Source organism: Mastigoproctus giganteus, chromosome 5 (assembly GCF_048544385.1).
Source record: "Mastigoproctus giganteus isolate SK-2022 chromosome 5, ASM4854438v1, whole genome shotgun sequence".
NCBI lineage: Eukaryota > Metazoa > Arthropoda > Arachnida > Uropygi > Thelyphonidae > Mastigoproctus > Mastigoproctus giganteus.
In genome coordinates this window covers 198,376,585-198,388,964 of record NC_143579.1, presented here as the reverse complement: position 1 = coordinate 198,388,964, position 12,380 = coordinate 198,376,585, and the positions used below count along the sequence as shown (strand labels likewise).

Genomic DNA, 12,380 nt, shown 5'->3' with positions numbered 1-12,380 from the left:
TTCAGACAATATGCTATAAATGAGTATCCAAGCTATTAACAAGAGACATGATTCTTCAGGCAGGAGATCATCTAAGATCTGAATCTTCTATCATGATCCAGATTCTAAAATGCCATATATTACCTCAAATTGCCAGATCAGAAAAAATTACAGCCATAATGTTTTGGGTTTTTTTTTTTTTTTTTTTTTTAAAGAGAAAGGTCAGGAAAGATATTTCCAAATACTTGAGAAGCTTTACAGGGATATAAAACAAAAAAGAAAGGCTGCGAGATTACACCAAATCACATTACAGCACGATAATGCCCAACCACAAACTACCCATATGACTCAGATGAAAATTGCAGACTTAGGGTGATGAGTCCTACATATAGCTTGGATTTTGCCCTGGTTTTTTCTTATTTGGGCATATGAAGAGGTCTTTGGGAAAACAGCTTGAATGGTGAGTAGCTGAAAAAGACAGTGACAGGATGGTTTCAACAGCAGGTTCCATCTTTTTACTGCAGTACATATATGAGTTGAGAATAAAGATGGCACAAATGTATTGTATCGATAAACAAGGTGGATATGCAGAAAAATGTATGCACACTTACCAGTGTTTGTTTAATAAATGATATAAATTTTAACTTTACTGGTTGTCTTTATATGGGCAAAGAGAAATTACTTATGGACTGACCCTTGCAAAAGAAGTAACTATGGGACTGTTGGGGGGGGGGGGAGCTAAAACATATGCATTATATTTGGCAATAATGAAATGACAAAAGCAGACATCCCAATGCAAGCCAGAAAAATTTACACCCATAAATTCATGTGAAAAGTAACATGTCAATACTGAATTGATGAAAGTAACAGCCATCTAGTATACAGTAAAAAATTATGCCTGCAGGGAAAATGATATAATGCTATGATAATTTAACAATTATTTAAGTTACACTGGCAAATCAATTTGGTGCATCTGGCTCTTCTATGTACAGGTATGCCAAGTTGTTAAAGTATCCACAGCAAACTGAAGGTCATGACTGCTTCCCTAGGTGATTAAATCAGTTTTTTGCAGTAGCGTCTTTGGAGATAGCTTAAATTATTTATGCATAACATTGTGCTTATGGGGCATAAATTAGTTAACTAATGTGTGTTGTTCCACAAATGCATTATTCGTGTAGTTGAAGTAGGAGTGTACAAGTGAAAATGGTAATAGTTTGCATCATAATATATTCAATTATACTAAAATTTGTTAGTCTCACTTTACGCAGGAAAGTGATCAAAATATTGCTCTCCAGTGAATGTATTATCAACAATTAACTTAGAAACACGTCTACAAAATGCACTCACACACAGATTTTGGAATAGCTTTACACTTTCAGACTGACCAGCAGTGCCTGTTGAAACCAGTGTGAGTGTCTCTTCATTTACAGAACTCTTGAGCAATGCTAGTCACCTTATCACAAAGGTGAAAATATCCTCCTGCCAAAGGTCAGCACAAACTACACAGAGTACAAGTTATTTTTTGTCTAATTCAAGAATTTCTTAACTCGTCTGTTTAGTACTGCGAATACGGCTGAGATGACAACTATCTCTATTTTCGCGAGAACTGCTGCCTGGAGGTTTTCTATCATCTTCATCGTCACTGGTATAAGTAGCAGTTGCCATTGATACTGCTCCACGGGTACTAGTAGCTTGCATCAATTCCATATCAGGACCAGTACGATTTTCATAAAGAAGAATATTGAGTGTTTCTTCATAGATTCTTGCTTCAGGAAATTCAACCTAAACAAAGAAATAATAAAAAGTATGAAAAATAAGAATATTAATATAAGAGAACAATTCAAGAGAATTTAATTCCGGTAATTTCTTTGCTTATGTATGCACATGAAAGAAATAGAGCAAGAGCAAACTGATAAAATGACATATATTGGGTTAAATTAAATACTAAAAGAATTTTACCACTTCATGGGAAAGTTGTTTTCCAACAATAATAAGAAAAAAAAAGTGATTGTATAACTACACACTTTAAAAAAAATTCTTTACAGCTATGTGGTTAACAAGTGTAGGACATCTCTGTTTATGTACACTATATTAATTTTCTTTAGTTTTGGTTTCCTTTTGATTTCAGCCAGTTCATAGTTCCAAGATTTGGCCATGAACAAGGTGATTGTGGGAATATCTTTTTTTCTTGGATCACAAGATTGCTATTATTTATTCTTATTGAATATAGTGGCAGAATAAAATTTTGAAGTGCTCCAATTTAAACAGCAAACAATCTGAGATTGTACTTTCTCTCCTGTCAGCTAATGAGCCATTGAAAAATGGTAAATTTTGCAAGATAGAGAACAAACCAGATGCCTGGTTTGGTCTTTATGTGTCTATCCATAATAACCCATCTTCTAATATACTTTAAAGGAATGAAAAGCACTACACCACAATTAACACTGCATAGTAAATTACTCATTAAAGCGTAGGTATAAATGTAAACAAGTGAATAAATTTGGAATTTAGAATAAAAAAATAAAGATGGGAGAAAAATAAAAAGTAGAAAATTTTGAAAGACTATATTCCAAAGCAATGGCTCTAGCTCTTCATCACTGGCAAGGGAATAAAAAATAAAGTCTACAAAAGTTACAAGGTGATGGGTAAGCATCCATATGCCAGGCCACCTGGTTTCTGGGCTAGCTCCTGTTGGCTGCCACCTCCTTGGCTTTGATCCTCTGTGATGATGCTCTGTGTGCAGCACCTGGTCTGAATGTTTTTATAAACCATGCAAGTTCCAAATTTCAAGCAAAGCCACTTTGTTCCTCGCCTAACTGGAAACTAGATCAAACAGGGGGAACAGCTAGTTCCACTGTATCCTAGATTTGGGGGGATGGTAGAGTGACACGTGGCTTTCCTCGATATCAATGGAGACTAACGTCACTTCAGCTTAAAACACTCCAATATCATGTTGCCACATAAGAAGACAATCACTGGAGATGCCTGTGCTACTGCACTCAAAAATTTAAGATAGGCCATAAAGGAAAAGAGAAGAGTAAATTAACACAAAGTGCCTTGCTTTTTCATGTGGTAGTACTCCTGTATACAAGTCCCATAACACAATTGCTGCACTGAGAGACTGAAGATTCCAGAAATTAAACAACCACCCTGCAAGTCCAGACTGCTCCTCAGCGATCATTTCCTTTTCAGAAATCCGAAGAAACATTTGTGGATATTAATTTTTCAAACAAAGCTGTAAATGGCTTTTTCAAAGAACAGCACAAAGACTTCTTTTTCCTGTGACCTTTGGGTTGCCAGGCAGGCACTTTACCCACCCGGCTAGCCCGGTTGGCTTAGGAGGTATGTAGATGACGACTTCAATGGAAATGAACCTCATTTTAAGCAATGCATAGAGCGCCTTGTAATCATCTGAGTTACTGTACTAATTAATCACAAAAATACAGTTAGTAATACAACAAAATTATAATTAATGCGATGAACTTGGTTATAGGGTGTGACAAAGTTTCGTAATATCGGGTTTTAAAATACTAGTTACAATTCTTAAAAAGTCATGTAAATGCGGGTCAGTTAGACGTGATCATATTTTTGAAAAGGTCTGCTCACATATATATGTACTTCCGAAAATTGATGTAGCCTTTCTGGTAAAATTTTTAAATAATCTGATTCGGATAATGTTGAATAAAATTGAATTAGATTTTCGTTTTTAAATATTGTATTCAGTGCATCATCGTTGATGGGTATGTTAAACAGATTTTGAAAAAGTTCAAACACCTTTGAATTATTTTTAAAATCAGAAAATCTAGCTGCAAAATTTTCCTGCAATAAACCAATGCTTTGATAAATTTTCAGTGGAAAAATGATAACTAGGCATATTTTTAGATAAATTATTGCAACATGGAAACTGTGAAAAATTATTCCGAAGTTGACGTTTAAATAACTCGTTTTGTTTCAAATGCTTTGACATCATGATACAATTCATTGACAAGTTTGTCTCGTCCTTGTAGTTTCATGTTAAGAAAATTCAAGTGTTCACATATATCTGTTAAAACAGCAAGGTTCCACAACCATTTGAGATCTGATAGTTAGCATTAGCATTAGTAGAGGCATTTGATGCAAGAAAGCAAGCTTATGCAGCATCAGCCAAAAAAAAAAAAAAACCCACTTCCACTTCACCCCTCTGTTCGTTCAAAATACCTGTCCAGCTGAGCCTTAAACTTATTCAGGCTATCAACCTCCACCACAAGGGATGGAAGTCTGTTCCACCAACCAACCACCCGCTGGCTAAAGGCAAATTTCCGCACGTCTATCCTACATCTGTCTTTCCTCAATTTGAATTTATGCCCTCTAGTTCTGAAACAAGTTTCAATTTTTCGTTCATAAAGCGATCTATTTCGATCCTAAGTTCAAAAAATTGCTTCAATACGTTACCACGAATCAATCATCATACTTCAATGTAATACAACAAATCACCATATTCAGCCTCAATAGTTTCAAGAAAATATTTGAACTGCTAATGATTCAGACCAGTCACGCAAATAAAATTAACTGATTAACAGTTGACATGACTGAATCTCGCCCAAATACTGCTGGTGAATTATACAATTCATTGCGTTGGCATTTTATTTTTACTCTCATTATGAAGCTGATCCATGAACCCAATTTTAGTACCGACCATATTTTTAGCACCATCCATTGTAACTGCTGATAGCAAATCCCAATTCAATTTGAGGCCGTCAATTGCTTCTGAAACACTCAAAACTACATTTTCACCTGTTGTATCTTGCAAACTTTTTAATGCAACTAGCTGTTCAGTTACTGCAAAATTTTGATTTACACCTAGGATATAAATTAGTAATTGAACTGTGTAGCTTGTGTCTTCGCTCTCATCATCTGCTATTGAAAAATGTGTGAATTTGTGAACTTTTTCTACGAGTTGATTTTGAACATCAGCTCCTAAATCTTCAATTCTTCTCATTACAGTTGGTGAAGATAAACTTACAGATGCAAAATTCTTTACTTTCTCAGGACATACTTCTGCAATAGCCAAAAAAATTCGTTTTACAAATTCTCCACCTGTAAAGGCCCATCCTTCGGCAATGATTTGGGAGACTCAAAAACTAGCTCTAACTGCAGATAAATTTTGATGAGTGAAAGTTCTAATCTTCTGTTGTTGACTTTGAAAAGTTTGGGTTAGTTCTTGGGAGTTTTTTTCTGCTGCAAAGCTCCTTGAAATTTATCATAATTCGAGGCATGTTTTGTGGTGTAGTGACATTTCACATTATATTCCTTGAACACCAACAAGGCTTCATTGCAAATAAGACAAGTGAAAGTATCACCAAGCAGTGCAAAAAAGTAATTAATTGGCCTCCAGTCATTAAAAACCTGACACAGCATCAACTTCTTTTTTTTCGACATGATTTGTGTGGGTTCACTGGAATCAAAAAAGATGCTTATGAATAATTGAAGCAAGCACTGACGTGTCTTAAAATTTTATAAAATATTTTAACATAAAGGTTATTATTATATTCATATCACTCTTATATCATGTGAAATTAATACTATAGTTTATTAGGCTGTTTGCCTAATAAACTATATTATAATATAAAACTATATTATTAATTATAATATAGTTTAATAAGGTGATGTTTTGGGTATACCCATCATCAGACCATGCTGTGGGGAGAACAGAAACGGCTACAAATTTGAATATTTTAGGATATTACAGTTACAATTACCAATATTACAATTCTAAAATATTAAGTTTTGAATTGTTGTTACAATAGAAAACAGGAAATCTCAGATAATACAAAGAGATTAAATTCATACCTGTTGACAGCCTCCTCTTGCTAATGCTACCAGAAACTTTATGTGCATACAGGCTGCCAGCAGCTAATTTATAGTAGAGAGATTAACTCCATTAAACAACAGGATAGTGTCATGTTCTTGTATAGTAGAAGCCAGGGGTGACCTTTGCTCCCATACTCTGGCCATCAGGGTTCATGTGCAGGCTGGTTCAGGATCTTACAGATACCAATCATCAGACCATGTTGCTGGTGATAGGTTTTATCCTAGATCCGGGATTCTTGTGTAGTGGAAGACTAGGGTGAACTTTGCTACCATACTCTGAACATCAGGGTTGGTGTGCAGGCTGGCAAGGGATTAGGAAATCTCTAATTACTGTCTCTAATGCCTATTGCTATTTAATGACGGGGTCAAGATTAACATTATTTTAAAGATGTTTCAAAGAATAGTTTTGAGTGGAAATAATAGAATTAATATCTAACAAGACTAAGCTGACGACACAGAGGCATCAACACTTAATCAGCCGACAAATGTTAAAATAAACTGTAAAGTGTGTTTTTCGTGAATTTTATTGGGATTTAATTGTTTCAATTAAATCGTAAAAATATTAATTTTTACGATTTAATTGAAATATCCATTGGCTGGATAAAATTCTTTTGTGGGCCATACTTTGGGGACCCCTGGCCTAAACCGTATGCAAAATAAACTCTGTGATCCTCAAAACTTTCTTTTGTGTTACTTTTCTTCTTAGTATTTAATTATGGGCTAGTGTAGAGGTTCCCAAACTTTTAGACTTTGCAACACCCACCTAAAATAGCTCACAAATTTCACCTCCTTTTAGGATGGAAAAGGGATGTGAAAACAAGTGCAAACAGATCCAACACCCAATTTAGAGATGGTATATATACTATTATAAAACTGATGGCTCAGAAAATGAGGGGCATACCCCTTTTTGGAACCTCTAGGTTAGTGCATGGGTACAATTTCCTAGCATTGCTCTAGGCAGTAGTTGCTCATATTTGCAGAACCCATACTGATGTGCTCTTACTTCTTAATCTGGGTTTTTCACTTTGTAGTTTCATTATTTTTCCCTAATTTAGTTTATTTTCATTGCTTGGCTGCTGGGAGCACCACTCAAGTATAATTTGTTCATAGTTGCCAACTTTGAATTTCAAAAATCTGGGGATAGGGGGCAAGAGGCAAAATAGCTTTTATCAGGGGGGGGAGTTTTTTTTTTTTTTTTTTTTTTAAGTCCACACTGCACTAGAAACTCAAGTTCATCGGCAGCAAATTACACATTTTCCATTAACTACAGCCATTGGTTAACCCAGTGGTTTTCAACCTTTTTTAAATAATAGTAGTAGTAGTAGTAGTGGCACTTGATGCAAGAAAGCAAGTGTAGGAGCTTATGCAGCATCAGCCAAAAAAAAAAAAAAATCACACCATACCCTCCAAATGCCTGTCCAGTTCCTCCTTAAATTTATTTAACCTATCAACTTCCACAACGACAGATGGAAGTTTGTTCCAGCAATTAACCACCCGCTGGCTAAAGGCAAATTTCCGCACATCTATTCTACATCTATCCTTTCTTAATTTGAACTTATGTCCCCGTAGGTTCGTATTCTGAACAAGTGGGAGGATCCCATCAGAATTCAGCGTGCTCAACCCATTCAAGGCCTTATAGACCTCAATCAGATCACCGTGCAGGTGCCTAGTCTCCAGCCACTGCAATTTGCAGAACTTAAGCCTCTCTTGGTAAGAGGATCCCTTCATTCCCCTCACCAATCGTGTTGCTCTTCTCTGTACACGCTCAAGCAAATCTACATCCTAAAATGAGGCCTCCAGACCTGTACGCAGTACTCAAGGCGTGGCCTGACCATTGCCTTATACAGAGGGACAATCACCTCCTTTTCCCTGCTAGCAAAATTCCTATATATCATTGACAAAACCCCGTGACCTGCCCTAGCAGCCTGTCTGCATTGCTCAGAAAACTTCATATCTGACTGCACAATTATTCCCAGGTCTTTTTCATTTTCTACCACCTTAAGTGTAGTACCACACAGTTGGTACGTTTCTCTGGGGTTACTTCTACCCATATGCAGTACTTTGCATTTGTCAAGGTTAAACTTCAGTTGCCACTTCTTAGCCCATCTGCCCAAATTATCTAGATCCTGTTGCAGTAGCACACTGCCATGACTGTCATTAACAACCCTGCCAACCTTCGTGTCATCTGCAAACTTCGACATTAAGCCTGATATACCTTCATCAATATCATTGATAAATATACAAAACAACAGTGGACCCAACACCGAACCCTGTGGGACTCCACTAATAACATTAGTCCACGAAGAGCAGCACCCATTGATTACCACCCTCTGTCTTCTCCCACTTAACCATCCTTTTATCCATTGTAGCAACTTACCCTTAATACCATTCTGCTCCAATTTGTACAGTAGTCTTCCATGCGCAACAGTGTCAAAAGCTTTCCTGAAATCCAATGGAACCCCTAAGTAATTTATTTTATTTTTCGGTACCCGTACTCAATTTTCTCAATATATATATATAATATTAAAAAATATATATGTTATATGATATTTATTACAATAATATAATAAAAATTACATTTCATAATGCAAAATATATATATACAGTATATAATTGTATTCTTTATATAGAGGTACTAATTAAACATCAATTATAGATCACCACAAAATTAAAAAGATACCGTACACCTTTTTTTATAATGAAATAAACATATAAATTAAAAAAATAATAATAAGTTTAAGTAACTTAAACCCAAATTACGTGGCGCCCCTGGAATGTTGTTGTGCCCCGGTTGAAAACCACTGGGTTAACCAGTACAGTATGCTTTCAAACATTTTCCTGCCTGTGGGCTTTTTGTTTGAATATTTTATTAGACATCAATTAATTACGACTGCTTAAAGATTTGCAGAAATTTGCCTTTAGCCAGCAAGTGCTTGATTGCTGGAGAAATTCCATCTGTTGTTGTGGAAGTTGATAGCTTAAATAGAGTCAAGAAAAAACTTGATAAATTTTAGAGCAAATATTCCATGCTTCCTTATGCATTTGTCAGTTCCATATACGGACCACCGTATGAGAACTTTTTCTTCTTTCATACATTATCATCTGAAAAGCTCTCACACTGAAATTGACAGAACTGATCTACAATATCTATTTCTCTACCCCCTACCCTTTTGGAAAATCAATTTGTTTAAAGTTTAAATATTTAACTCGATGCTTACAAAAATTCAGTTGGCAACTTTCTAGCTATTTGGAGTTTAGAGTTCACAATGTCAAGTCAACTGACTACACTAAATGTGCAATTTACCAGATTTATTCATGAAGTCATAAGTTCTACTATAAATGTATAAAATATTTGAAGCTGTAACTTCATTGGATCGTAACAGCACAAATCACCTCAAATGGTATTAGCCATATGGCAAAAAGAAGCAACAAGCTTTCTGTACTGGCAAAAAAAAGGGGAGAGAAAATATAAATTACACATTTTCTTCCTCACATGTGTAACTATCTAGTTGACCTTTGAATTTCTTCAAACTGTCAGCATCAGCTACCTGTGGATGCATCTTGTTCCAGTAATCAACAACTCACTGGCTAAAAGAAAGAAAGAAAACTTCCACAATCCTTGGAGGACCCCACTTCTGACATTACACACTCTGAAGAATATCAATTAATCACAGTTCTCAGTCCTTCTTACAATTTTTCCAGTAATCCAACATGCCCTCATGAAGGACTGAGTCCAGTGCCTTGCTAAAATTCAAATAAACTATGTCGAAACTGTGTCAAATATTGTATGTCCTTCAGAATGCCATTTCTATCTAAATGTCCCTTGATTACACTCTTAATCATTGCCTCTAAGGCTTTCCCTAACACCGAAGTCAGTCAGACTGACTTTACTTTCTGTAGTTATAGACTTTACTTTCTAAACCACCTTTATATATCTGTGATACATTGTCACTTCTTCAATCCAAAGAAATCTCTCCTGAGTCCAAAAATGTTCTCAGAATTAACCTCAATGGTTCAATACTCTTTGGCTGCCTCCCTCAAAATTACTGGGCGTATGCCAACTCCAGGTGTATTAATTGTTTGCAGGCTCAAACGTTTTCCCAATTAACCTTCTGTAATTTCAAAATCACTGATTTCATAAGAATCATCCTCTCAGAATAAAGGGTCTTTCGTGAGTAAAGTACCTATTCAATTCACCAGCTGGGTTATCTAAGACTTTCCCACACACACAGGTCCAATTCAATTTGTTCCCTTCTTTGTATTCATGTACTTTTCATCACTCTTAACTTTCCTGTGCTGTCTTTTTTCTAGTCTAGACTGGCCAGCTCCAAATTCATCCCAGCATTCTTCTCATGCTATTTTTTCTTAATGGTATATATGCATTCATGGCTTCTGCGATTATTGCTTTGAAGGTATCCCATGAGTCTAATGTATTTGCCCACCCTCTGCAATGCACAATTGATGTCATGTGTCTTCAACCCATAGTCCCCTTTTCTAAAATTAAAACCAATGTCTTTACTTTAACAACTATGTGATAACTACCGCTAGTGGCTCCTGTATTTTAAGCTCTATGATGTCATCTGATTTGTGAGTAATGAAGTTAAGAATATTCTTACTCCTAGCATTTTCTCTGAAATATTGGTACAAATGATAATCAAGTTTATTTAAAAATTTTGTTCCCCATGGCAAGTTTCACTCCCACTTATTATTGGAATGAGTTAGATTAGAGGGAGATAAAAGTTACCTATAATAAGGCAATCACACTTGCTTGTCCATTCCATCTGCATGTAGAGATTCTCATCATACTCTTCACAATCTTCTGGTCTGCAGATTACTCTTACTCTCATTATACATTTGCTTACAACTACCTCACCACACAGATTCTATGCTGGCCGAAGTAACTTTTCACTTAGCAAAAGCTCTTTTTATGTTTGGGCTGCTTTTGATAAGATGTAGTCATCCATGAGGATACTTCAAAAATTATAAAATATTTTAGATTTGATTAGAAGCACAGATTCATCATCTATTAAGAAACATCTTCAAGGGGAACTATAGGTAGCAATGATCACATTGTACTGATATCCAAAAAATAACATAACTGCTTCCAGAGGTAAATTGAAGGGGATTTTTATTTTAAAAAATGCGATTACTCCATTTTTTTAAAAATGATTTTCAGTGGGACCAACTAATGTTAACAAATTCAAGTGGAAAGTATTCAGGGAAGGAATTATACATATCAACAAAGATAATGTCCACTGAACTGATGATGTCTCATGATAGGTTCTGCTATGTTCTCCACAATGAGGTTGAAAGTATCTATTACTTCATCTATTTCTATCTTTCATGACACCAAGAAGCACCGTAAATTTGTCTACAAAGAATTTCACATTTTAAAATAATGCAATACCAACTGATGAAATTTGTACCACCTCAGCATTTAAACAAACATAATTTTTCAGTGGGAACTTAAGTACCATGTAGTTACATGCAGTAAATCTTGTTTTAGACCCTCCTTGACTTTGGCTGTAGAATTGCTAATTAATAAGTCAGAATCACTCTTCTGATTTAATCTGCTTTGGCAATCAGCTTCCAAAATGAAAGTTGAAGATTAAACAGCTGCTGTCTAAAATTTAAACAACCAATTCTTCAAGGAATAATGACCTCAGTAAATGGATGCTTTGTATCTATTTATTGAGGAATAGGCAAAATACTTTATTCAAACCAAAAGAGAAGGAATGTGAACAGACTTCCAGATCTGTACAGATAGCCAGCCTGGACTTCATCAGCTGGTGCAGACTAACATTGCTTGCTAGTCCAAGTTGCTAAAGGTCAAGGCCTTATTACTCTGTCTAGCATTTCTTGCACCAGATGTTCGTGCTTCAGAAGTTATAAAATTATTTTCCTTGAGAAGTTTGCTGATTTATCTCTTTTAAAAATTTTTCTTGGATCACGAACTTAATTTGGACATTAGTCAGTCTCCTCACTAGGGATTACTTGTTCTACTTTTCAACTTGATACGAAAATTGCCCATATGGCTTTCCTCACAACTTCTCTAAAACTTGTCAGAGATATCACTATACCAGGCTACTTAAACACATACCCAAAAAACAGCTAATGTCAGTTGAACAACCTCTTTTTGTACATCAATCTTTTGTCTGTAAAAACAGGTTCTATTCCCAGCAGTTCCGATAACCCTTTTGCTTCAACTAAAGCATTTGCAAAATCCATTAGATCAATATTCAATTATAAATTCATGCTAGATTTTAGTAAATTAAAAAGAGAATTTAAATCAATGGTGCTTGATTGCATAGATTTACTTAGTATATTTATATGGTACAGTACATCATACCAAGTAATTCAGCATTACCAATAGTGAGAAGTCACACAGTTGTGCGCAAGTGTTGCAGCTTCATGTTTAATAGCAACATCGGATACACTTTCACTAAGCATTATAAGTGCATCATGAATTTCAATATTTTTGATACCTTAAGGGCTTTAAACAATCTATACAACTTTCCCAATGTGTTTCACACAAAGTGGTTTGTCTTCGA

The 12,380-nt window shown here is 35.4% G+C and overlaps 1 protein-coding gene across 1 annotated transcript in view; it reads right to left on the bottom strand.

Annotated features, from left to right (window-relative positions):
• Nucleotides 1–1,224: 1,224 nt before the first annotated feature.
• LOC150085988 (BTB/POZ domain-containing adapter for CUL3-mediated RhoA degradation protein 3) overlaps nt 1,225–12,380 on the bottom strand; it is a 106,545-nt gene continuing 95,389 nt past the window's right edge. The window contains exon 6 of the mRNA XM_090373636.1: nt 1,225–1,761. Within this exon, the coding sequence (XP_090229762.1) occupies nt 1,522–1,761 (240 nt within the window). The 3' untranslated portion in view covers nt 1,225–1,521. The remainder of the gene's footprint in view (nt 1,762–12,380) is intronic.